We start from the raw sequence: 25392 nt of genomic DNA, 5'->3' as shown, positions 1-25392 counted from the left end.
ACCAAATTCCCAACAGATTTGATCAACTCTCCATCTAATGAAAGGTGCATGTCTGTACCATTGACATGATTGCACTGCCTTAATGATGGTGTCAATGTGTGGGTAGATGATGAAACTGTCAGGCCATATCAATCACAAACACCCTTGAGACAGGCAGGCTGTGTAGACTGGTTTCAATAAATAAAATCACCTGATAATTTCAATTGATTATTTATTAATCTCAAACATTGACTTGGGTTACAGTTTATGATGCTTGTTTTCTGTCTTTCTTTGTTTTCTTCGGTTTCTCCTTATCTACGTTTGGTCTCTCCAAACGACTAAAAAGTACTCCAGTGTCAGTCCCCAGTGCTCTCCCCTCAAAGCAGCACTCCCTTTCCCCATACTTCTCCAGGAAGTTGATATGCGCCCAGCTCCTCTCCCCAGGCTTCACTCCTAGCCTGGATAGCAACTTATTTGCTGTCTGTGGCACTACGGGCTGCAGCAGGGTTCCATAAACCCTGAGGCACTCCAGGGACACATGAAGGATGGTGTCCAGCCAACGCTGATCACCACTCTCCCCTCTGTCCAACTTCCACGGCGCATGTCTTTGGATGAAACTGTTTGTTTGCCTCACACAGTTGTTGATGGCCTCAAGCGCCTTGTACACCAGCATGTTGTCATAGTGCTGCTCTACCACAGCTCGTAGTCCGGCTACAGACTCCAGCATGTGGTAGTCCTCGGCTACAGCTCTCCCCCTGGATTCCCCTGAGGATGCACAAGGAAAACAGTCAGCCCAGAACTGGGTGTACGTCTGGGCTGGGTTGAGAGACGGGGCTGTGCAGCGGTTCAGAAGACCACCCAAAGAGTCCGCCAGCTCCGAATTCAGCAGTTTGACCACTTTGTCGTCGTCATAGTCGCAGTCAGAATCCGGGACGCCCTGACGTAGGAGAAAGTACCTGATGCCATCAACCGTGAACCTTTGTGACCTCTCCTGGGGATCCACCACGTTCCCCAAGCTTTTAGACATTTTCTTCCCCCTGACCGTCCAATGAGAATGTACATGTATACTCTGTGGGAGAGGCAACCCAGCAGCCAGTAGGAAAGCCGGCCAATAGATAGCATGGAATTTCAAGATGTCCTTCCCCACAACATGATGGGCAGCACTCCACCATGCAGCGTGTGTGTGAGGATAGCCAGTAACCGTAAGGTAGTTGACCAGTGCATCCAACCACACATAGATGGTCTGTTCAGGGTCACTGGGGACAGGAATCCCCCACTGGAGCCGGCTTCTCTGGCGGGAAACAGAGAGGTCTGGTAGGTCATCCTGCAGCCACTGGAGAACCGCCTGGTGGAAGCGGTCTGGCTGCACAGCCTTGGGATTGAACCTCAGCCAGTCCTGAAGCTGAGACCGGAATTCAGACAGACGGAAAAGGTAATTGTCCTCCTTCATCCATTCCACCTGCCACAAACAAAGTAATCAGTTACCTTGTGTGTGTATGTCAGAAAGTGAAACAAATAAATGCTTGGTATTTGTTTACAGTTTTCTTTACATTGGCCAACATATTTGATACTTTAGTTATTGTTTAAACTATTAAACAGTCACACTGTTTATTACCTTATGGCCGCTCTCCAGTGATATCTTGATATCCTTCCCTGAGGCGTCTGTAGCATCGCCCACCTGGGATGGAGTGAGGAAGGTTTCATCCTGTGTGGAGTACCAGCCTTCATACTTCCCCTTGTAGATAAAACCCTTGGCTTGAAGAGAAGTCCAAAAGTGCCCCACTGCCAGCCTGTGCCTCTCCTCTGTAGTCCTAATATAGTCTGTGTAGGAGATATCACAGCTCCTAAAGAGTTGTTTGAATCTCTCTGACACCTCCGTGCATAATGTCAAAGGGTCTTTTCCGGCAGCATCTGCAGCCTGCTGAATTTTCAGGCCATGCTCATCCGTACCTGAAAGCAAAAAAGGGCATTACCACAAGACATCCATTTACTCTCAGTAAACATATATTCCAGTGTATTCTGCATTTACCTGTGGCGAACTTCGAGTTGAAACCTTGCAGGAGTTTATATCTATGCAGGAAGTCAGCTGTCACAGCAGAGTACAAATGACCTATATGAGGGGCAGCATTCACATAGAAAATTGGGGTGGTAACGTAGTAGGTCTTGTCTTTGCTGGGACTATTCGTGCCCAGGTATCTCAACAGGAGTCTTTGATTTTGATGCGAGGAGCTACTGGAAAGCAATCCGATTAATGCCTTTACGTTTCTGAACATGGAGAGATGGGTACTCATCCTGTCCCACCATTCCAAGATGAAACTTAAAGACGGAACAGTTCACATGGGATTCTTATAGTAAGTAGAACAGAGCTAGCAAGCTAGCAATAATTACAATCCTTTTTTGAGAAACCAAAAATCCGTACCATTGGAAGAGCGGAAGACTCAGGCAGTGCTATTTTGATTGTACGAAAGAGGTCTACAGTTTCTAATCAGCTACATGTAAAAGCACGTTTCAAGGTTAGATTTTCTTCCGGTTTGATCCCAGCCAATAGACCTATCACAATTCAGTGTTTTAAGTATGACCCCGCCTTTTCCGAGCAAAAACCAATCAGATCAACATACACGTTTACTGTAAACAGTTGTCAAAACACGAATTTACGTAAACAAATAAATATACATATATATTAATGTTATACGCATTCAGATATATCAGCAAGTCAACCTACAGCGACGTTAATAGCAGATTGTTACTGATTATGCAGCACAGACAGAAAAAGAACAGGAAGAAGAGCCAAGTCCTGGGTGGGGGTTGGTCAGATGCTGCTGTGCTGTACATCGCCTAATCGAATGGGTTGACAACAAAATTAAGGTGAACTCTTAAAAATAATGTGTGTGTATAAGCTGCAAAATAGCTGGGGAAACAGTTCATCTAAGCGGTAAGGTGTGTGAACAACTACTTATAAAAACAGACGGGAAGTTTTGACTGCTTGCTTCAGACGATATTAGCTTAAAAAAGTTGGTGTTTAACCCGTGTAATTACACAAATCCATTTAAACCATTACCGATTCGTATTTTTTTTTTTACACGTTTGAGATTGCATGTGCCACCATTTATACTATAGTTCAGACAGCAATCGTATCAATCGAAACTAATTGACAATACTATCATGAGCAACCTGAGAGCACACCCCCAATCATGTGATAAGGCAAAAAGTTTAGAAACAAGCTAACGCGAGCTAACGCTGCGCTGTACTACTGTTAAATGTTGCTGACGTAATAGATTGATAATTGTTTCCGATTATTTTAACACTTAATGTTTTCCAGATGGAAGTAAATCGTTTGGATTTTTACATTGGCCTCTCTCTTGCTATGAGCTCGAGCATCTTCATCGGAGGAAGTTTTATCCTGAAGAAGAAGGGGCTACTGCGATTGGCTGGCAAGGGTTCTATGAGAGCAGGTACTTAACACTCCTGTCAATTTTATTCGTAACATTATAAACCAAGCATGATGCATTGCTTATTGCATTTTTATGATAAACATGATTTTCGTTTATTTATTTATTTGCAGGCCAAGGAGGCTATGCATATCTGAAGGAATGGCTTTGGTGGGCAGGATTAATTTCAAGTAAGTGTTGTTTTAATAACTGTGTTCTTACATATAAAATAAAAGACAATAACTGCAGTTGTGTTTCATAGTACAGTATGTGCTGTATTCAATTTGTCAACCCTGTACTTACTTTGCCTACTGATTTTCGTCCATCACATTGTGGCCTTTGTTTTCAAAGAGAAAGGGAGGCTATTGTGGGTTTGGTATTTTTGCTGGTTGTACTTTTGAGTTTATGCAACACCCACAAGTAGCCATATGGAAATCTTTGAAGTACACATTCCTCAAAAAACATTTGCATATGGAGGCGGAATAAGCCAAATGATCAAAACGTTTCACACCTTATATTTACAGACATTACCCATACCATCCACAGCATACTGATGTTGATCTCTTGCATTTCAGTGGGTGCTGGCGAGGCTGCAAACTTTGCTGCTTACGCGTTTGCCCCTGCAACTCTGGTCACACCACTGGGAGCATTGAGTGTACTTGTGAGGTAGCTAAATGTATATGACCACAGTTGTGATACTTACGCTTTGCTCTATTAACAGTCAACACGAGGTGTGATAATGAGAATATCTCTTTCAGATCACACATTCAAACATTGTCATGCTTTGAAGGCTTTTTGGTCTCATTGACTCATCAGACAGTGTTTATTCTGATGATATTAGCAAGGCCTATCTTCATGTCTTGCTCCGCATCTCACTCCTTACCCCAGTGCGGTGCTGGCCTCCTACTTCCTGAATGAGCGGTTGAATGTGCATGGGAAGGTGGGCTGCTTAATGTGCATCCTGGGCTCCACGGTGATGGTCATCCATGCCCCTCTGGAGGAGGAGGTGGCCTCCCTCAGTGTCATGGCTGAGAAGCTCAAAGACCCAGGTACTGAGAGCACACATCACCATCCATGCACACAGTGTTCATAGTAACTACAACTTGAGAACCAGCTGATCATGTGTGAAGCAGCAAATAATATTGCAGATCAATGCTGCTTGTTTAGCGTGAATTCATATTTGGATTTGACACCATTTCTGTTATTGTATTGTATTGTGATCTCTTCCAGGGTTCATCGTATTTGCTCTGTGTGTTGTGGTGGGCAGCGGGGTCCTCGTCTTTTTTGTTGCCCCGCGTTACGGACAGAAGAACGTGCTGGTCTACATCCTGATCTGCTCCGTGATTGGGTCTCTATCTGTGTCCTGTGTCAAGGGGCTGGGCATCGGGATCAAGGAGCTCTTTGCTGGGACTGCTGTCCTGAAAGAGCCCTTGTTCTGGGCTCTGCTAATATGCCTGGTGATATGTGTTAGCATCCAAATCAGTTACCTCAACAAAGCCTTGGACATATTCAACACCTCTATAGTCACGCCAATCTACTATGTGTTCTTCACCACCTCAGTAATGGCTTGCTCTGCTATCTTGTTCAAGGAGTGGTTGAGTATGAGCACAGATGGGGTGGTGGGGACCATCAGTGGGTTCCTCACCATCATCTTGGGGATTTTTCTCCTCCATGCCTTCAAGGACATTACCTTCACCTGGGATTCTCTACCAGTTTACCTGAGAAAGCGTCCTGAGGGGTCACCCTGGAACCACCAGCCCTACATGGCCCTCCCCAGGCAAGAGAGAAAGGCAGAGGAGGAGGAGGGGAAGTCAGCCAGAAACGGGAGCTCCAAGGCTGGGTACTCACCAGAGAACTCCACCAGGAGGAACAATAGCTTTGTTGCCACTTAAAGCCAACCTCTAACTAAAGTTCTGACCATGGCCTAGTTTTAGACCTAGATTTATGGTAAACCAAATAGACAGGTAGGTCACATGATGGTTACTCAATCTGTATCAAAAGGAAATGTTTTTCTTTAATTTACCATGCACTCTTTCTATAAGAACACTGTACTGTTGGAAATGTTTGTCAATTTCAGTTTACTTGTATGTGCCAAAGTCTGTTCACTGGTTTTAGTAGTTATGCTTGGACTTGTATATATTTATTTATTTGTGATAAACAATCTGAAGACAGACATTGTAGCCTAATCAAATTGAATGTTTGCTCAAGGTAATTCATACTTACTTTTTTTAACCTTTTTACTGTTAAGTGTATAAAGCAAAAGGGTTCTGATGTTTCTCTTCCCATAACATCTGCACTGTTTCTAGGTACCCAATGATGTCATGGTGTGGTAAATGTAATCCTCCACCTTCCCCACCTCCACACCCCAAATGAACCTTGTGCCTTACTATTATTTAAATACTTACCGTTACATGTTTTGATAATTATACAAATGTGCCTTTGTTCCATACATGAAAGATGTATGATCTTGACAATTACTATCTGTTGTAATTTACTTACCATAGAAATTAATCAGTTTCCTAGAAGCATGTACACTTAAAATGTAACATTTTTAGAATACACATTGAAAAACACATTTGTAACAACCTGTTTCTTTTTAGAATAAACATTTGAAACTGTGCATCATCTTAGAACCTGTGCATTCTAAAAGACGGAAAACTACAGAAACCATACATAATACTTTTTATTGCGTATGTTCAGTAAAACATTTGATTTAGCATTAAACCATGCAATTATTTTCCATCATTTCTTACTGAGGTGCTTAACCTGTATAGCTCCCAATGTCTTAAATAGGAGTGCAGTGTGTCTCTCAGATGTCATGGTCTGGCATCAGGTCTCAGGTTTTTCACCAGCCATGTGAACCAGGAACTCTACTATAGCAGATGCCTTGTTCATAATATCAACTTTAAGGGGGCATGGACCCTTTTTTTGGACTTCACAGACATGAACTTTCAATCTAACTTCACATTGTTACCACACATATCCTATTATGCAAGAGAAAATTAGTCCATACTAATCTTGGTGACAATATACAACAACCTAATCTGAGGCACTTATCAATAGTAACACTTCCATGTTTCCTTTTGGTTCTCATTGCACCATATAGAAATGTGGCATGGCTATGCGTGAAAGCCAGTGGCCATCTGTGTCCTGTGTCCATTTTGTGGAAGAATCTTTGCTATTCGGACATGGACTCCGAGAATGATCCCCGACCCCTCTGAGTTTGTTCCAGTCTGTTGAGGATGAACTGGCTAGTGTCAATGAAACGTTCTACACAGTTCACAAAGCAGACTTCTGTCCTGGAGTCTAGCTTTGGGCCAGGCTTCTCCATGCATTTCTCCTGAAAAGGTGAGACAGAAGAGATGGACAAATCATTTCAGGATACATATGACCTGGACATTAGCTACAGGCAAGCTATTCATAAGTTTTGTTTGTTATAACAGTTGGTTAAAACTTACTGTAGTGACATACGACGAGTCTTGAAATAACCTGGCTGTGGCTACAGACGTGCTAACCGATTATCTAGCTACTAGCTAGATGGCTCTGCAGGCCTCAAAATAGCATTCCTATAACATACAACAGCATCTTCCATGCTTGCTAAATTCACGATAACTGTCATGCTTTAAATGCTGATTTGGCTGCCTATGTTCCATATGTCTAAATGCTCAGGTGAGAAGATGTAGCTACTACCTAGCATCGAGCTAGAAAGCTCAGAATAAGTACTGAATCTTTTCTTACCCAACAGACTTCCGTCATCTGATGCACCAACTGCTGAAACCTTTGTTTTTGAGACTCAACTTCGATAAATTGCTGTAGCTGAGGGTCAGCCGTTGCTCCTTGGCTGTCCATGATTTATTTCAAATCTAGAAATACGTGATCTTAAACTACAGATATTACAGTTCCTGACCTTCACGTGTATGGATGGACTCAAAGCATGATGGGAAACCGGAAGTTGTTATACCAAACAGAATGCAAGAACGTAGGTGTGAGTGAAAAACACATAGGTAGGTATCTTTTGTATTTAAAAAAACTTTTCTATCGTCATTTACTGAAATGTAGTCTTTCTCGTAAGAGACATTTAAAATGCAGAGTTTCTTAAAAATCTAAATATCAGATGATAGACGTCAAGCATACTAATTTGGAAAGTAACACAAAAGGCACATTTTATTTAATTCGGTTGGGTCTACATGGAATGAAATTACTACTACTAATATTTATAATAATAATAACAATGTTGATTGTAATTATAATAATAATAATAATAACAGATGTGACTAAATTCATTTACATTACTCATAACAGACAGTATTCAATATGCTCTTATCAGCATTTAACAGTTTCATGCTTAATCCTGCAAATCACAATATCTACAGAGGTGTTCACATTACTGAAGTTCTTGAGATTTCTCCCATGTTCAACCAGATAGCTTCCTCAGAGAAAGTGTGGTTATTTGAACCTGCTTTTGAACGTGCAGTTCTTTCGACTTCTCCATAAGTAGGGATCACACAGGGACTTTGAAGTTGGATGCCAAGAGCGGAAGAGGGACTTCTATAAGGAAGTGTGTTCCTCAATTGGTGTGAACTGTTTGCGTGTGATTTATTGGAGATCGTAGAGCAAGTCCTGAATAGTCACCACAAGCTCCTCGAAGTTGGGCCTCTCTTCAGCCTTCTACAATATAAATCAAGAGGAGATATAGATGGGGTGATGAAGTAGAAAAGACAGTATAAGATGACATGATAATTTTTATGTTATCAACAAATACAAATACCTCAATCCAACAGCTTGTCATGATAGTGTACACCCTGTCATTGGCCAACTGGGGGCGATAGAGACGCAGGCCTCTAGACACCTGCTCCACAATCTCTGTGTTGTTTAGCCGTTCATAAGGCATCCTGCCCAAAGTGTAGACCTCCCACATTAAAACTCCTAAACCAGAAAACACTGAGTGAGTCCAAGAAAACCTGGTGAAAATAAGATCAGGATCACAAAGTATGTGGATTTAATATATTCTAACCAAATGCCCAGATGTCTGACTTGCTGCTGAATTTACAGTAAAGCAGCACTTCAGGAGGAGACCAGCGGACTGGGAATTTTGATCCGGCAGAGCTTGTGTACTCATCATCTAAGACATACCTGAAACGTCAGGCATCCATCCCATTAGATTGAGTGCAGGAATGTTGATTGTGTCTTACTGTTGTGTGATTTTATTCAGAGCAATATCATGCATTACCTTGATAGTCCAAAGTCTGTCACTTTAACTGTGCCATTTGTATCTACCAAACAGTTTCTGGCAGCCTATCGATAAAAACAGTGTTCCATATAAGTACAGATGTTATTTTGGATCACATGCAGCATTCTATGCTGCCATCACACACTTTTAGAGTGTAATAGTGTGAAAACCTTGTTATATTTATCATTGTATTGTGTTGTATCATAACAGTGTGTAATATCTGCCTTTCTCTTACCAAGTCTCTGTGGAGGTACTGCTGGTTCTCTAGATAAGCCATGCCCTCAGTCACGTCCTTACACATCTCCAGGAGCTGGATGGATGTGGGGTGCTGCTTCAGGCCTTCACGCAGGTATGACAGCAGGCAGCCATTAGAGAGGAACTCAGTCACTATGTAAATGGGCCTTTGTTTTGTGCAGACGCCATACAGCTGAACCAAGTTCTCATGACGGAGCTTCCTGGTACCAGCAAAAACAAGAAGGGACAACTTCAAATGTGATTTCATCCTGAATGACATTGTGAGACTACGTGACTTGTTTAGAGATAACGGTCATGTCTAGAAAGTCTGTTGTCTATAATGGACACTGAATTCATAAATTATTTTGTAATTGTCACACACTTACATCATGACTTTGGCCTCTTCGATGAAGTCATCCTCTGACATGGAGCCCTCTTTAATCATCTTGATGGCCACGTCATGCTGACCCTGCCATTTCCCATACTTCACCACTCCAAACTGGCCGTTCCCCAGCTCTTTGATAAAAGTCAGGTGGCGGGGATCAATCTCCCAAACACCTGGAGGATACAACAGACAATGACATGTTTCCTGTTGAACACGGACTTCCCTTAACAGTCAAATTGCACACATTTTATAGTATTCTTTATCAACAGTCATATTGTACACATTTTACATTCTATTGTATTCTGTCCACTCTTTTACTTACAGTACTTTTTTGATCTCTCTTTATATTTTAACTTACTATGTTTATTGTTGTGCACCAGCCCACCAAAGCAAATTCCTCATACGTGCAAACTTACTTGGCAATAAACCGGATTCTGATTCTGATTTTTGGTGTTCTGTTAACCTACTGTGAGAACGAAGACTCATACGTACCATAGCCCAAGCCTGCTGTTGACGGGGCGTTCTGTTTCTGATTGGAAACAATGTACTTGAGCCTGCTCACCATGCCTGTTTTGGGAAGGGTGTAAAGACATTGTGCATCTGTCAAGGTGACATACATGTACAGTTATGGTATGAAAGGACTTTGGATGGATGGCCAGTGGTACCTGCTGCATTGTGCTGGTGATAGTTGATAAGTTCTTGAATGCTGCTGAAATTGTGCTTCTCTGCTAGGTAGTACTGTGCTTGTGGGGTAGTACAGATATTATAGTGTCTGCAGCTAGCTACAGCATCCCTATGAAATAAAGAATGGTTGGAGCAGATTAGTAGAGCTGACAGATTATTTTGAAATCTGAGATCTGAGCACGAAAGCTAAATTGCAATATCTAACTGATACTGATGGGTACTAGTGATCCCTGGTTTTGCATGGACAACATTTACATCTCTCTTCCTTTGCAGACCACGGTTTCCGCTTGCAGTATTAAGTTCTTCTTTTGCTTTTCACTCATGGCTCGGCCATGCCTCTCAAACAAACTTACCCTCCAGCCTTGGTTAATAGAGATACTGTGTATTTTCCAGCCTTGCTTGAATCTCGCACTAAAAAGCCTCCATCTTTGTTCTGTGAAAAACCACAGCATGACAGGATGGTGAAAGTTTGTTTTAGCCAAGTAGAGGATGAAAATCAGATATGTATATTGCTCTAATTTATTCACCTCAGTCTTCAGTAGCTTCTCTGCTTGGCTGCGATTCATGTTTTTACAATACCAGCTGAGAGAAAAAGGTCAAATGTGCATTATCAGAACTGGAAGAATAACTGACCTCACAGCAATGGGTTTTACAGGATATCACATGACTGTTACTTCCTCATTTGGCAGTATCAGCTGCCTCAGGGATGTTACTTTATCTTTTGGGAGGGTGGCAGGGTAATTTGGTACCTCACATGGAGGCCAGAATCTTAACGATGTAAAGCTGACTGACTTCAGACAAACCCATTATAATAAATGTAAATGTTTTGAAGTTTAACATGACCACACTCACTCAAACCCTTCCAGTCCATTTCTGGCTTTCACCACAAAATTACTTGGAATATATCCCTCCTTTCTGCAAAAGGAAAGACAAAAACAGTTTTCACGGTCAGATAAATCCATGTGCAAATACAGTTAACTAAATGTGAAATATGTTTGTCTTAGAAGACTCATACACGCATGATCTTGTGCATCTATTCTTAGGACAGTGTTGTTGCATTGTAAGACACATATTGTTACTCTCTCACCCATATTTATCTCTGGCCTTCCACCAGTGCTGATCAGCGATCTCTAAGATGGTGTACTCCTCATCGCTCCTGAGCTCCAGGTCCTGGGGGTTCATAGGTGTGTACTCATACTCGGCGATGACCGTCATGCCCACAGAGGGGCCAGACTCCTCAGGAGGCTGAGGAGGTAGAGCTCTGGTAGCTCTCTCCTGGGCAACAGGAGAATAGTGCGAGAGACAGTGGAATGAGGGAGCCAATTGGAATACAAAAGTGTTTTTTGTTGTTGTTGTGTGGTTACTCTGTTAGTTTGAGTATGTGAGTGCAGGACAACAGAAGGATAGGTACTTCTTCAGGGGTCGGGGGAAGAGGTTTCCGGGATTCTCTTCGAGACCCCTTAGCGAATCCTATCCGGGAGAGAGGAAGGGTCAATATCAAGTTAGATGATTCTAAAGGATTTTGCTCAGATAAAGTGATGCCAGTCAAACACAAAACAACCATTGCATGTCTATGGGTAGGATATGGATAGCTCTCCCATCACCTACCTCTGTTCTTGGTCTCCAGCACCCTGCAGCCCATGGCCTGTTTGACCTCCTGTTGGCAGCACTGCCACATGCCGTCTACCCAGAAACAGGGGTGGAACTTCTGTATCAAGTCCTTGTTGATGCGCACCACTTCATTTAAAACATAAAACCGACACACACGCAACGTGGGAAGACATTTACATTGGATCAACACATGCATTTGCCTATGAAGATTTTACATGGAAGAGTAGGGAGATTGCCTCCACTGTGTATGGTATATCTTATACAACATCTTTGTGAATATTATGTATTGTACTTTAGGGTCATTCTTTTGTTTGAATAGCTTTAGTTTGTGACTCATCATATTTACCATGTTTGAGTTTGTGAATCCACTTTTTTTGAATCTCTTCATTTTTGGCAAAAATATACAGGGGTCCTTCATCATATATTATCTGTAGTAAAATGAAAAGAAAGAGGCCTTTCATTGTTGAATATGAATCTGAATTGAAAAGCCGTCAGTGCTTTTCTCCGATATTTTCATTAATACTACATTCATACTGTGTCACTTTATTATTGGCTGCGTTGTCACTGTGCAGTCACAACACCTGCACTGAATTTGAAATCTCAGAGTTAGTTTTACTTTTGATATTGACTTCCAGCATGTTAACCATGCATGCTACAGTAGCTGTTTGGTCATTTGACTTTTCAGTAGGAACTGTTCAGTCACATGCTAACCTGAAATGGATAGAGACGCTCTTTAGGGGAGTTGGGCTCGGGCTGGACCACTTCCACACACTTGATCTTTTCAAGATCCACTGAACCCTTCAGACCTTTCTTTTTCTGGGAGATTACAAAAAAAGACCTAGTCAATCCAAATGTATGATTAGAGAATGAACTGATACTTAATTCAATCACCAGTTAATTATGCCTTACCATTTTGTCAACATCATAATCATAGTAGGATATCTTGTCCTGCGTGAGAACAAACAACCTCTCCTTGAAGTTCAGAGGGGAGGTCTTCTTCTTCTGCTGAGAACGTTTTATGAAGATCTCCTCCAGGAGAATGTCTGACATGATTCAACCAGACGTATTCGTAGCTGGAGAAATGATCAAATTGAATAGCATGAATATTTAATTGAAGGGCATAACATTAAATACCATAAATACTACTGTACAGTATCATAGATAGTATCATATCTCTGTACAGGCTACAAGATACTCATACAGTTCCGCATAACCTCAATTTGTCACCTCCACCCAATGTGGATTACAATTTTTCTCGATTGCTAACACACAAAAATTGTATGTGTAAGCCATCCCCACAAAACCATTTTGCCAAATCCCAGCAGAAAGACCATGTATCCCAATCTTTACACACAATTGACCCTTTTTGACACATTTCTCAGGTTCATTCACACTTCTTTGCAAAAGTCTAAACACACCTCTTAGTTTAAGACACAATTATCACCATTATGTCATTCAGAAAACACTGCCATTTGATAAGTAAACCCAAAACAGCGCAATTCAAACAACCTTAACAACCAATTATCCATGTGTAAGCAGTAACAAGCAAATATACTCAACAAGCAATCAGGGGTTTGGAATGAATACAAAGTTAAGCTGATCTGTACTTTGAAATCATGAATGCTAATATCAGAAGAAAAGGAAGAAATGTCTAAATGAGAGGAGGTGGACAAGGGAGAGGAAGAGGCAGAGGAAGAGGAAGAAGAACAACAATCTCAAATGAGATCCGTGCCACACTATGACAGAAATCCCTATGAATCAGAATCAGAATGGGATTTATTCACCCTGAAAGTATGCACAGACAAGGAATTTGCTTTGGCAGGAAGGTGCATACAATAAACATATAGGGACCTAACATTTTTATATGTGGACTATCTATACTAAGGGTACATGAACTAGCAGTACTAAGTGGGATAGAATAACCTTCTCCAAGCCATGGAAGAAGCTTGTGGGGACATTGCTCTTGAGTCTTGTCAGGGATGGCTCAGGCATTCAGGGGCATTTTCCCTGCTGTTTGGCTAGAGAAACATTGCCTGTGAAGTTGAGGAAAATCTCTGGCCTGACCCTGGTCAGAGATAGGATGCTGACCCACAATGAACAGTACTGTACTCAAGCTCTGTTACCCAGGCAACAATTATTTGTTTATTTCCTTGTTTTCTTAGCCTTTGTTCCCCAAATTACAATTTACAGTAATACATTTGTGTTGTTGACTAACAGTACTACTATTATTGTATACTGTGACCACTACAGTAACAATAGCTCAAAATGCAATTGCTGTATAATGTAAATAGAAAATAAACAGCCTGTAAGAAGGACAATTGCAGTAATTGTGAGTTTTATGACATTGTGTCAAACTCATGAGGTGGAACATATCTAAAATTCAGGGACACGTTGTAGTCTATGGTTCTTGAAAAGCTTTTTAATTCCTCCCAGCAGTGTCTAAAAGGTATTCAGAAGGTAGAATTTATTTGAGGGCTTTGTGTGTATTTTGAATGCAAAGTTAGGTTTATACGACAGATAATATGGTTTTGACTACTGTGTTTGATTTTGGGTCAAAAGCCAAGGGTTTGGCCAAAACAGTGTAAGTATGAAGATGTGTGTTTAGAGTTTGGAGAAAACACAGTACACATTCAAGAAATGTGTCTTAGCAATTGAGAAAAACTGTAACAAGTTGTAGAGCTGTGGCTGTTTATGTCTTTTACAATGCTTAGCTGTTTCTAACGTATTAGAGATGAAGTAGCTTCGTCCAACTGTGCTATTGTAGCTTTAATTATTTCCGGAGAGAGAGAGGGAGAGAGAGGGGGGGGTGAGAGAGAGGGGGGGGGAGAGAGGGGGAGAGATTAGGAGAGAGAGAGAGAGAGGGGGAGAGAGAGAGAGGGGGGTGAGAGAGGGTGAGAGATTAGGAGAGAGAGAGAGAGAGAGAGGGGGGGGGTGAGAGAGGGGGAGAGAGTAGGAGTGAGATAGAGGGGGTGGGTGAGAGAGGGGGAGAGATTAGGAGAAAGAGAGAGAGACAGAGAGAGGGAGAGAGAGAGAGAGAGAGAGAGAGAGAGAGAGAGAGAGAGAGAGAGAGAGAGAGAGAGAGAGAGAGAGAGAGAGAGAGAGAGAGAGAAAGAGACAGTAGGAGAGAGAAAAAGCTCCTGATCAGGTATCAGTGTTTGAGTAATGCTTAGTTTGCATAGCCCTGCTGTTCGTGTCAATGACACCCTTTGTTGCAAGTGTTTCCCTCTTCAGCGCATAGTTTTCCTCCAGAAACTTCTTCCTACTTCTCTGTGTTCCATGCTATTGACCATAAGTGACAGGGAAGTGCATTACTATCTTTATTGTGAATGTAGGCAGCTAATTCTTGTCATTTTAGATGTCCTTGTCATTACTAAATTACCAATCTTGCTCTCTGGTCTGATTCTCTTAGTGGAAGATCTATGGACATGTATAAACTCCCAACTGCAGAACCAATGCGTATTTCAAAGTGGAGAATACATAAAAAATGCATTGTAAGTATGCCACTGAGACCATGAACCTGTCACCTCCCTGGATAAGACATTAAAAAAATCCCCTATTGATGCTAGTCTAAGACGGAAGTGGAGGTGGGCTGGATATTGGTTTAGAGATAATAACATTTGATAATTACTTAGGAAGATACTGGTACAGTATCACCTTAACCAGTGATAACCAGAGTGCAGTAAGGTAGCTAAATACCATATTTTGATTTACAGAAGACAGAGGAGAAAAATGTATTCAACTATAGGGGGGTTTAATATTGGCCAAACAACAAAACTATTCCCCTAGGTTTAAAAGAATAGGGGTAAACTGAACAATGTATTAACATTAACCAAATGTGCTGAAATTACAGTTATTTGAGTCAATGGGTTAAATCAGAGCAAAAATGGTCAAAGTAAAGTTAAAAGAAATAGATATTTACCGGTAATAACATTGCAAGCACATGTTACATGTTACAAAAGGAAGGTTTTAACTCTTACCAACTCTACCTTGATTATTGTAAATCAGAGAGAGAGACAGAGAGAGAGAGAGAGAGACACAGAGAGACAGAGAGACAGAGAGAGAGTGAGTAAGAGGTGAGCAAGGAGAATGAGTGGGAGAAGCCACAGTTGAGGAGGACCTCCGGAGATCAAGAATCTAGAGAACAATGCTCCACAATTCCCTTTGTACCCAACTATCATCCGTCGAACAACCAATCAGACAGCATCTTGACCCTTACTTGTCAACATATAACTAGCAATGCAACAGTAAGTTACATAATGAGATGTGAGACCCATCAAGTTGAGACACCGTCCAGCAACTCCATATTTTAGCATTTGAGAGGACGGAGGCAGTGTGATACCCAGCCTTACAAGATTGACAAATGATTGAAACTCATCTAAAGAGTCGCTTACTTGATATTATGTAAAGATTATTCATATTGGAAGAACAACAATCAAATTCCATGATTACGTACATCTACAACTGAATACGAAAATTAAATAACAACTATCATTGCAAATTTTATGAAATACTTTAGTCTTAGTAGCTTTAGTCTAAACTACATATCAAGGTTCAAGCTCATCCATATACAGGAACATTATAAGTTTCAAATGTTACTGACATCTGACCACTGTGGTCATAGTACAGTTCATTTAGAATATTTAAACATCCTCTGGTTATTTCCTGGTTTCAACTATGCCTTTAAAGCCAACGGAGACTTTCTACATATGTCACTAACCAAAGTGTGAACTTTGTAGTTATTTCTATTCCTGAAGCAAGTTTCATTTTGCACATAGTCTGTGAGGGACATGAACATTGCAGTCTATTAGTTCACATCGACAAAGTGTCACAGTAACCTTACCTCTGTAAAGTCATAGGAGTCCCCAAAAAATTGTCAAAAGCAGATCATTTGTGAGATTATTGTCCCTTTCCCACGGAGCGGCTTCTGTACCACCTCGTTTTATTTGTCTGAGGTTTTGTTTCAACTGCTTGTGTTGCATGGCAGTAATAGATGCTAGGGGTTTTTCAAAGGGGTTGTGAGTCACTTGGACTGTCACATTTCTATGTATAGGGAAGTTGCATCAGGGTTGAATGACAATGGATGGGAGAAGAGACTAATTTCGAAAGGCTCAGTGGTACAGATGTAGATAAGCATGGAACCTATCTGATTCCAGTGTGTCGCAAAATACTCCTGACAGATGGGATTAGTGGTTGGGGATTGTAGTATACAGGAGTGAATATCACTTTAAAACATCCATTATACTGTACCGACAGTCTGACCCTGTTCCTGGAGACAAGATGATTCACATTTGTTACAACAGGGGTTAAGGTAGAAACGTACGGCAGGGTTGCCATAAGCAGACTTGGTCCACCCCGCTTCAAACTATAGTCTGTCATAAAGGATTTGAGAGGAATCCTCCATACGGCTTTACCATAACAGTGTACTGTACAATCAAACTATTTAATCTAGCCGTCATCGATAATCAGGCGTAGTTGCATACAGTCTTGTGCACAGTAATTTTGGTGTGGTTAGTGAAGCTAGTTTAGAGGAATGCAGCGTCATATTTCTCTTCTTTTCTATTACACACTAACCAATGATAGTGTTTGTTTGGTGATAAGAAGATTCTCTCATGAATGTTCTTTCTGGACGTTTCCTGACAGATAACTGTTTGTGTGTGTGTGTGTGTGTGTGCGTGCGTGTGCGTGTGCGAGAGAGTCTTGTGTTTGTGTGTTGGCAGTGTTAAGGGGAGTAAAACTTACTTAAATCACACACATATCCATGTGTTGTCCATATCAAGAAGAAACTATATACAACTAATATGTATATCTATGTATACATATATATGTATACTACACGCATACACACAGTAAACTGGCAGAGTAATGTTAGCATTTATATTTGCACATCTAATACATGTAATTACTTACAATACAGTTATAGAATGTCACAGTAACCTAGTCATTGCAGACACATTGGTGTATATTGTAAGTATTTTAAAAATATTTTGCATGCACAACCAATGTTAACTAAAACAATCATGTTTTAGTTTTTCGTACAGCAGCTACTTAGCAGAAACGTGAAGTCTGCTGAAGTTATTCTGCCTTCCAAAACAGAAAGAAGGCTTGTCCCTCTGACACCAACACGATTCCCAGTGTGTGCAATCCTACGGCTTCAGCGGCATCATCACCTACCTGGACTGTGACTCAGGAAGCTCCAGGCATCAGTCTGAGGAGTGTTGTGAGGAAACAGAGTAAGGTACCTGTGACTAGACTGCTTCTACTCCAGGTCATCTACTGCCTGCCTTTGTGTAGCTCCGAGACCAAACCCCACCCTTTGTGAGAAACTGACTTCACTCAGTTCCCCTTTTGCTTCCTGCTCATTTTCATATCAGTAATTTTTTGTGGTAGAATGTTGTTTGCTAAAGTAGGCTGAAAAGTGCAGCCCTTAATACAGATACATCACGTTATTATAAATTCAGATGATAATAATAATACATTAAAAAACGTGTGTACACGTTTTTTAATAATACATTAATAATACATTAAAAAACGTGTGTACACGTTTTTTAATAATACATTAAAAAACGTTTTTTAATGTATTATTATTATCATCTGAATTGCCAGTATCAATGTTATTGTAAAATAACTCTTGCCATGACTGGTTGCACTACGTAATCATTATTTCACTTTTTTTTAAGGTTCTAACCATAGACCTACATTACAAACATGTTCAAATCTTTTTTGTTCCTGGATTTTCTCATTTGACGTGTCCTCCACACACCAACCACCACACGATGGCAGTCTTCAAAAACATGGACCTATGTTTTCCCTCCGGAGAGGTCCTTATCAAGGATTGCTTCCGAATTCTTCCTTCCTCTTTCGTCTGCATCGGGTCGCAGCCATGGTAAGGAATTGGTCCACGACTACTATTTTAAAAATCAATTGTAATCGTCTCAATTGCACATGATATACTCATTCATGTTATAGCATATGTGTAAACGTTATATAGCGGGATCTTTACATGCAATTATTTGTGGTTTTGTGTTTTGATGTCTTCGTAAATTTTACAACCAAACTTCTAGCGACAAGAGCAGCATCCACCAAACGGCCTTCCCAACGCGTACTAGACTTTTGCTTAAAACATTTCCTTAAGCTTCAGATATTGCTTCATATCATGAAGTGCCTATTGACTATACCCCCCCTTCCCCATATCACGAACTTGCCGTCAAATTTAGCCTGAAATTCTTTGCTTGTGCTGCGTCAGTTGAAAGATTGGCTAGATTAGCTAGCTAGTTAACCATTTCCTTGTCAGCCTACTAGTTCAACCTTTTGATCATGAACCAATACATTGGTGCACATGAATTGACAGACGCGTACATTGGCTGGTTTAGCGAACAGTATAGTCAAATTGGGATCGTGTTGGTGTAGTAGTAGCAATAGCAAGTTATCCAAGGTGGCCATGCTTGTTAGTGATTTCGTTGCTTGATGGCTGAATCTGAAGATGCTGTCAGATCTAACCCTATTCAATTGTACCCTGGTCGAGCATAGCTAACGCCACTATTTTGACAGGTCAACGTACCAAAGACCCGCAGAACCTACTGCAAGAAGTGCAAGAAGCACCAGCCTCACAAAGTTACCCAGTACAAGAAGGGAAAGGACTCCCTCTATGCACAGGGTAAGTCTGAAAGGGTCCCAACTCCCACATTTTAAGAACTACATTTTCCATCAGAGGCATTGATTCATGTATTTATTATAGGTAAGAGGAGATACGACAGAAAGCAGTCTGGTTATGGTGGACAGACCAAGCCTATTTTCCGCAAAAAGGTGAGCCTGCCTCGCTTTTACATTTTATCCATTTAGCTCTTGTCTTTCCTATTTCACAAGCTGTACCAGTGAACCTTGTTTTTAAAGGCACATCTTTTTGTCCTAGGCCAAGACCACAAAGAAGATTGTGCTGAGGCTGGAGTGTGTGGAGCCTAACTGCAGATCCAAGAGAATGCTGGCCATCAAAAGATGCAAACACTTTGAGTTGGGAGGTGACAAGAAGAGAAAGGTAAGGCTTTCAGGCTATCAACCGATCTTCACCCTAAGTTGTATTTGCTGCTTACACAAGTGTTTCCAAGACAGTTGCATGTTTTACGCCTAGTGACAAATTGGAATGAAGGCTAATGTCACTTGATTGTAAAATGAACTTCCACCTCTTGCATGTCGATGTTTGGTTTAGCCATCTCATTAACAAGGCTCATGTACAGTAGTGAGATGTTTAGAAATGGTTCACCTGCTTTATGAATTCTGTATTCTAAAATGCTTTTAAATTTGTTTTCCAGGGCCAGGTCATCCAGTTTTAAACACTGGCTTAATCTTCTGAATGGAGTTGTCACAGTTTTCAATAAATTTGTGGAAATGTTCATTGTTGTCCTTCATTAACATTTCACAATAAACAAAAATGGAAGAAACCCTGGGAGGAGCTATTCAGCAAGGGATTCCCTATACTAAACTAGCAACAGTAACAAGTTTACTTTGTTTGTCAATTTAAGATATATCTAGGCAGACATGGATGCTTTATTTGTTTTATAAGTTGTATGCTACATATACAAACTTCAGGATTGCATTATTTGTAGTGAAGCTTTAAAAGTACACATACTTAAGCAGCTGTACAAGTGACAAGTTTTTCACCCAAATTTGAAAGTTGAAATGGAGTCAGCCTCAATTGACAGGTAATTTGTTCCTGAGAAAAGGTGCTCTGAGTCTCAATCAGGCTGGTCCGACCGGCCTCCAACAGTATGACATGATTACAAGTGTTTTCATATGTAGACAGGGTACTAGTAGGCTACTTATTTTATGAAAAAACATTGGCTTTCATGGATGACCCAAGAGGACCCCAAAGGGTGATCCAAGCATCTGAAGCCCCTTCGTTAAGTACAAAGATGAAACCGATGGAAAAAAACCAAAGCACAAGTTATGTATTACATTTACATCATAGAAAGTAAAAGGCAATTTACTGTTGGGCTTCGCATTCCCTTGATTTAAAGTGCAGTGATTGAATGTAGTGTACAAATACTACAGAGCTGCGTTCTTCAGTTTATGAGGTGTGTTCAGCCACTGCATGTTCTGATTTTTCTTGATGTGGCTTTCAACTGGAGAGATGGTCAACAAGGCAGTTCCAGAGGGGTTCACCTTCACTACTACCCTGCTGTCAGGGGTCAGTACCCCCAGCTCCTTGTAGCTGGGCAGAACCTGTGTGACGTTACACTTGGGGTGACAGATCTTCCAGCTTGGCAGTAAGACTGGGTTAAAACCCTGTGGACCGCCAATCTCCTGCCTGTTCCATACAGCCAGAGCCAGTCTTCCTCTGGACAAGGGCCTCTCCCACACCTCCAGACTGTTCGACTTTGAAAACAGTACAGTGGAAACAGTTATGCTGCGTCTATTCGCAAAAATTACTGTAACCTGAAGTTTGGTGCAGTCAGGCCTACCTTGATGGAGCGGTAACCTTGCCTGCCAAGTGGGTCCTGGCTAATGGCAATGATGTGGTGGTTCTGTAGCAGCTCCTTGGACCTGGGGCAGATGTCTCTCAGGTCATTGGACATCAGCAGAGGAGCAGCCATGATGGCCCACATCGCCATCTGTGACTCCTGTTGAGCATGACTCAGCCCGAAGTTACCGATCACAAGCTGGAGGCAAAATGATATTCTTACTACCACAAGGACGTTCTAGAGAAGCAGTACCAATAATTCCAGTTCAACTGTACTCACACTTGTTACAAATGACATAATGACTCTGAAACTTGATTGTCTATACCAGATTTTCACATCAAACCTTATATCAAAGCATTGCTTTAGTTTGCTTGTGAAACAGTAGTCATGTGATGTGGGACCTGATAACCCCATGATGTCATGAGTTGTCGAGCATGTCATTGCTCCTCATCAGGTCACGTGTCATTTACCAGACTCCGGTGGGTCACCAGAGCAGAACAGTACTGAGATGTGGTCACAGTACCATGTCAGGGTCATTCCAGCCCCCAGGGCCGGCCGAGGGCACGATGATGTCCTGATGATCAGCTGACCAGTCCAAGATGGACTTCACACTGGACCACGAGTCGTAGATGTCTGCAGAGTTGCGCCAGTGGTTACACGCCTCCCGAATGGCTGTGTAGTTAGGCTGCAATCACAAAATATATCCAAATGTTGATCTTGCAGCCATTAATAATTCATGTGTAATGTATGGTGTTGTGTGTTCACTATAGAGGCCAAGATGGTGGAAAGGCCTGGATTTTTTGTATTTGTTACCTGTTTATACGACCACTCATACAGTGGCCACTCACAGGAATACAGGATGCTGTTCCCAGTTTTGTTCAAAGCTTTTGACATGTTCCTGTAGCCTGAAGAAAAAAACATTTGATTTGACTGTGGGTTAGACCGTAGTTTCAGAAATTAACTTTCAAATATTAATATAATGAATCAACCCCGCAGACTTTCAGTGAGTCTCACCCTCTCCCAGTAAAGTCCAGTCCATGTAGCAGCCGTCAAATTTGAGAAGATCCACACCCCAGTCTGCAAAGGTCTGAGCATCTGTATCATAGTGGCCAAGACTCCCAGGGTAGCCTGCACACGTGCTGGTGCCCACATCTGCATAGATGCCCAACTTCAGACCTTTAGAATGGACCTTTGAACATAAACATACGTAAATGAAAGTTCAAATTGAAAGTCTCATACTTTACGTTTCCTGCTCTGTGGAATTTGATGGAAGGAAGTTGGTTTTAATTGCAGTAGCACACTACCACCAGTAGGTGGAGATATTGTATCATAATGTTTTCATGCTGCATGAGACTAAAGTGACTATTTATTCAACTGTTTCCTCTTGATGTGTGACACTTGTTTGGACAGAATATTACTACTTTACTCAGTCTTGACAGGTGATAATATTACCTGTTTAATATGAATAAGTGTACACCAGAAGCGTTGTTAGACAAAACTACTGGGGAACAGGCCCCTAATTCATATCCCTTTTTTTCTTTCAAGCTTGCTGCGCACAATGCACTACTAGGCTATAGAAACTCCCCTTGCTTAACCCACTATACAACAGTTCAGGGAGGCAAGTTTGATATCAACTTTGGCAGGGACATCAATAGTTAATGCGAACACATATGTTTTTCGCATTCATTTGAGCGCAAATAGGCCTACTGTTTTTTTGAGCTTCATGTAATATTGTTTTTATGTTTTAGTCAAAATAAGATGATCGGTAGGCCTATCATTTAGAAACTATCTTTAGTTTTGGAAAGTTTCTTAGCCTAACTCAATTCTGACTTGTGTGCCAAGTCTGACGCCTGGGAGGTATTCCAGAAAGCAGGTTATGTGACATATCCGGGTAAGTTAACGCCCCAGCTGACAACCAGCGTTGTAGCAACATTGCCAGTAGGTTGCTGCAACATTGTGAATCACCTGGTAGGTTAACTTACCCGGTTATGTTGCATAACCTGCTTTCTGGAATACACCCCATGACTTCTGTGTCCGTGCTGCAGTGGCTATTTGGCAAACTCAGAAGAGCGGGCTGACATGGAATTCTGCATGCTTATAGGTTTGGGTTTTCGGTTAAACACTTTTACAAGCGTTGATTGGGATACTGGATACATTTTTTTCCAGGATTATCAATCTAAATTCATGCACTGACTAATAAAGTAAATTGTTAAAACTCAAACTTTTGATTTTACTGGGGCACAGCAGATTTATACTGGGGCACGTGCCCCAGTAAAAAGGGTCTAACGACACCCCTGGTGTTCACGTTTTTGTGTTAGATGGAAAAGTCTTAAAAAACGTCATCATGACAACATGGTCATGGCATCATGCAGGTGTAGGGCAGCTCTATATGTGAATAAGGAGTTTGATGCTGCTATTCTGTATACTCACATAGTCAGCTAGCTTTGAGATGCCCCCTGGGAACCTCTTGGGGTCTGCTTGCAGGCGTCCATTGGCGTCACGTTGCTTAGAAGGCCAGCAGTCATCTATGCAGACATACTCATACCCAGCCTCTCTCCAACCTTCCTTCACCATCACATCTGCCATCTGCATGTACAGCCGCTCACTGCCAGCGCAAGAGGCACAAGCAGTTAAAATAGTTCCTCAAAATGGTATTGTCATTTTCTGGTCATGGGCCTAAAACAGTAGTAGGAGTTATCATTTTTATTTATTGTAGGTCAGTAATTAGTGTTCAGGCTGGGCAACCACAAGAACCTGTGGCCAACATGATGCGTTTATATCTTGGATTTTACACAGGGGGGAATTGTTTTGAGATGCTGCTGTCAGATTCTTACCTGATGCAATTGTTAGGGTCCGTGTCACAGTCAACATTACACATGAATCTTTCCCAATGAAGCCAGCCCATTGTCGGTGTCAGTGCGAGCCCATTGTCTAGCGAATTAACTAGTTGTTGACTCATGATAAATATGGTTATTGTCAACAGAGAAAATCCAACAGAACCCATTTTCGAAAGATAATCTCACAGCAAAAACAAAATATCTGACAGCTATCGTTGATTAACAAAGTGAAAAATGAATTGAAAACACGTCTACTTCCGTATTTAAAATGGAACCCGCCTTTTAAAAGACTGATTGTTGATCGACCACTAAAATTTGAATGCGCCAGCAACTAGCCAATCGCATGTCTGCAAATGTCACAATAAAACGTGGTCGAATCTCGACTGTGTCAGGTGCTTTAAATGGTTACTCGCGATATGCAGGTGATCATAACCCTTACTGTAAAATGCACAAAATGAAAGTTCCCTTTCTTCCGTGATGGTATACTCCCAGAGTTACATTCTTGCACCAAGCTATTCTTTTTGTGTAAGACATTCGACACCACTTCTTTTAAGATTTTGCGGTTGGTACAAATTTGTACTGAAGATTTTAAAATAATAATTCCTACTGCCTGTGTCTGCAAGTAGGCTATATTAATACACACATCCTGCCCTTAACACAAATTTGTGTTTGAACCTTAAGCATCATCAGAGGCTTCACCAAAGGATGCAAACTACGAAGCCATGAGCAAAGTCATAAATGCTCTAACTGTCAAATTTCAATTTGACTGACTGTCCCTAATGGATGGGCCATCGACGCATTTATAAATCTAGTTTCTACAGTAGGCCTACTGTAGCTACACTTTTAAAGGGATCTGGATCAGCTGCAATTCAAGTTATTGGTTATTGGGATAACAAGTGGAGACCTTAGGGTTGGTGATTGATTGCAGCCTGGATTGCAGCCTGTGGTGCCTACGTGTGGGTCGCAACAGTAGGCCCCAAACTTTACCTAACGTACGATAGCAAAACATTCAACATAGGTCAACATTTATTTTAAATACTGTGCTAGTGCTGCGCGGAATGTATCTTTTTTATAATACATCCAGTAAACCTTTGTTGAGTAACCGACCCGGCAGCACCCCCTTCCTGCGTTTCAGTAGAACACTGGAACTCAAGGCAATTTTGGTTCCCTGTAACTTCAGGTAAGACATTTGTTAATTGATAACACTGCCGCTGTGCTGTGAATGTAGGCTATAGGCTACTATGCTGCACTTTTGAAAGAAAACCGTTTATGTTTTTCAAGTAGCGCTGCCGCCGTGCAGTTAGGTTTGCTTGTTAGTGTAACCTGGTTAAATTCAGTTGTAGTACCATCATACAGTTTGTGTTTGAGTTTTTAACGTTGCTTATTGGTTCTACGCGTAAAAGAGAGAGCTTGGTAAAGTTATCTTCATTGTGTCATAAGTCTTTCATGATACTATGATCTGGGGTACTCAGCCAGTCATGGGCTTTATAGTCACTCTATGGGGATCTCAGGAGAGGTGTTCAGTGGCGGAAATTGCGCCCAAAGCCTG

At 41.4% G+C, this 25392-nt stretch overlaps 6 protein-coding genes and 1 long non-coding RNA gene across 8 annotated transcripts; 3 read left to right on the top strand and 4 right to left on the bottom strand.

Moving 5' to 3' along the window:
• Positions 1-41: 41 nt before the first annotated feature.
• Positions 42-2335, bottom strand: mars2 (methionyl-tRNA synthetase 2, mitochondrial). The gene is made up of 3 exons (XM_067247393.1): positions 2009-2335; positions 1595-1929; positions 42-1438 (listed from the first exon to the last, which is right to left on the bottom strand). The coding sequence occupies exons 1-3, from the start codon at positions 2268-2270 to the stop codon at positions 245-247; spliced, it is 1791 nt and encodes a 596-aa protein (XP_067103494.1). The 5' UTR covers positions 2271-2335; the 3' UTR covers positions 42-244.
• Positions 2336-2782: 447 nt separating this feature from the next.
• On the top strand, positions 2783-6017 carry zgc:101583 (uncharacterized protein LOC494104 homolog). 2 transcript variants are annotated; one of them, XM_067247894.1, is made up of 6 exons: positions 2783-2911; positions 3299-3431; positions 3542-3598; positions 3983-4073; positions 4296-4456; positions 4638-6017. In XM_067247894.1, the coding sequence occupies exons 2-6, from the start codon at positions 3299-3301 to the stop codon at positions 5297-5299; spliced, it is 1104 nt and encodes a 367-aa protein (XP_067103995.1). In that variant the 5' UTR covers positions 2783-2911; the 3' UTR covers positions 5300-6017. The 2 variants fall into 2 exon arrangements, with proteins under 2 accessions (XP_067103995.1, XP_067103994.1); XM_067247893.1 differs by having other exon boundaries at positions 2793-2844.
• A 55-nt stretch (positions 6018-6072) lies between these two features.
• timm8a (translocase of inner mitochondrial membrane 8 homolog A (yeast)) lies at positions 6073-7344 on the bottom strand. Its single transcript, XM_067247895.1, has 2 exons — positions 7146-7344; positions 6073-6747 (listed from the first exon to the last, which is right to left on the bottom strand). Exons 1-2 carry the CDS (start codon positions 7254-7256, stop codon positions 6586-6588), a joined length of 273 nt encoding a protein of 90 aa, XP_067103996.1. The 5' UTR covers positions 7257-7344; the 3' UTR covers positions 6073-6585.
• A 207-nt stretch (positions 7345-7551) lies between these two features.
• On the bottom strand, positions 7552-12700 carry btk (Bruton agammaglobulinemia tyrosine kinase). Its single transcript, XM_067247313.1, has 17 exons — positions 12461-12700; positions 12263-12367; positions 11898-11979; positions 11549-11677; positions 11352-11410; positions 11028-11215; positions 10793-10855; positions 10468-10522; positions 10294-10373; positions 9922-10049; positions 9749-9823; positions 9258-9429; positions 8873-9092; positions 8638-8702; positions 8422-8540; positions 8176-8333; positions 7552-8075 (listed from the first exon to the last, which is right to left on the bottom strand). Exons 1-17 carry the CDS (start codon positions 12599-12601, stop codon positions 8004-8006), a joined length of 1911 nt encoding a protein of 636 aa, XP_067103414.1. The 5' UTR covers positions 12602-12700; the 3' UTR covers positions 7552-8003.
• On the top strand, positions 8875-9700 carry LOC136954430 (uncharacterized). The gene is made up of 2 exons (XR_010878107.1): positions 8875-8986; positions 9054-9700. It is a non-coding gene; the product is annotated as an uncharacterized lncRNA (long non-coding RNA).
• A 5650-nt stretch (positions 12701-18350) lies between the features above and the next one.
• On the top strand, positions 18351-19938 carry LOC136953999 (large ribosomal subunit protein eL42). Its single transcript, XM_067247517.1, has 5 exons — positions 18351-18434; positions 19100-19205; positions 19287-19354; positions 19461-19583; positions 19858-19938. The coding sequence occupies exons 1-5, from the start codon at positions 18351-18353 to the stop codon at positions 19876-19878; spliced, it is 402 nt and encodes a 133-aa protein (XP_067103618.1). The 3' UTR covers positions 19879-19938.
• A 358-nt stretch (positions 19939-20296) lies between these two features.
• On the bottom strand, positions 20297-24084 carry gla (galactosidase, alpha). Its single transcript, XM_067247668.1, has 7 exons — positions 23841-24084; positions 23437-23611; positions 22021-22195; positions 21820-21911; positions 21530-21691; positions 21007-21204; positions 20297-20920 (listed from the first exon to the last, which is right to left on the bottom strand). The coding sequence occupies exons 1-7, from the start codon at positions 24008-24010 to the stop codon at positions 20591-20593; spliced, it is 1302 nt and encodes a 433-aa protein (XP_067103769.1). The 5' UTR covers positions 24011-24084; the 3' UTR covers positions 20297-20590.
• Between the last annotated feature and the right edge of the window lie 1308 nt (positions 24085-25392).

The sequence above is a fragment of the Osmerus mordax genome, chromosome 12 (genome assembly GCF_038355195.1).
Source record: "Osmerus mordax isolate fOsmMor3 chromosome 12, fOsmMor3.pri, whole genome shotgun sequence".
In the NCBI taxonomy this organism is placed as follows: domain Eukaryota; kingdom Metazoa; phylum Chordata; class Actinopteri; order Osmeriformes; family Osmeridae; genus Osmerus; species Osmerus mordax.
This window is presented reverse-complemented; position numbering and strand designations above follow the sequence as displayed.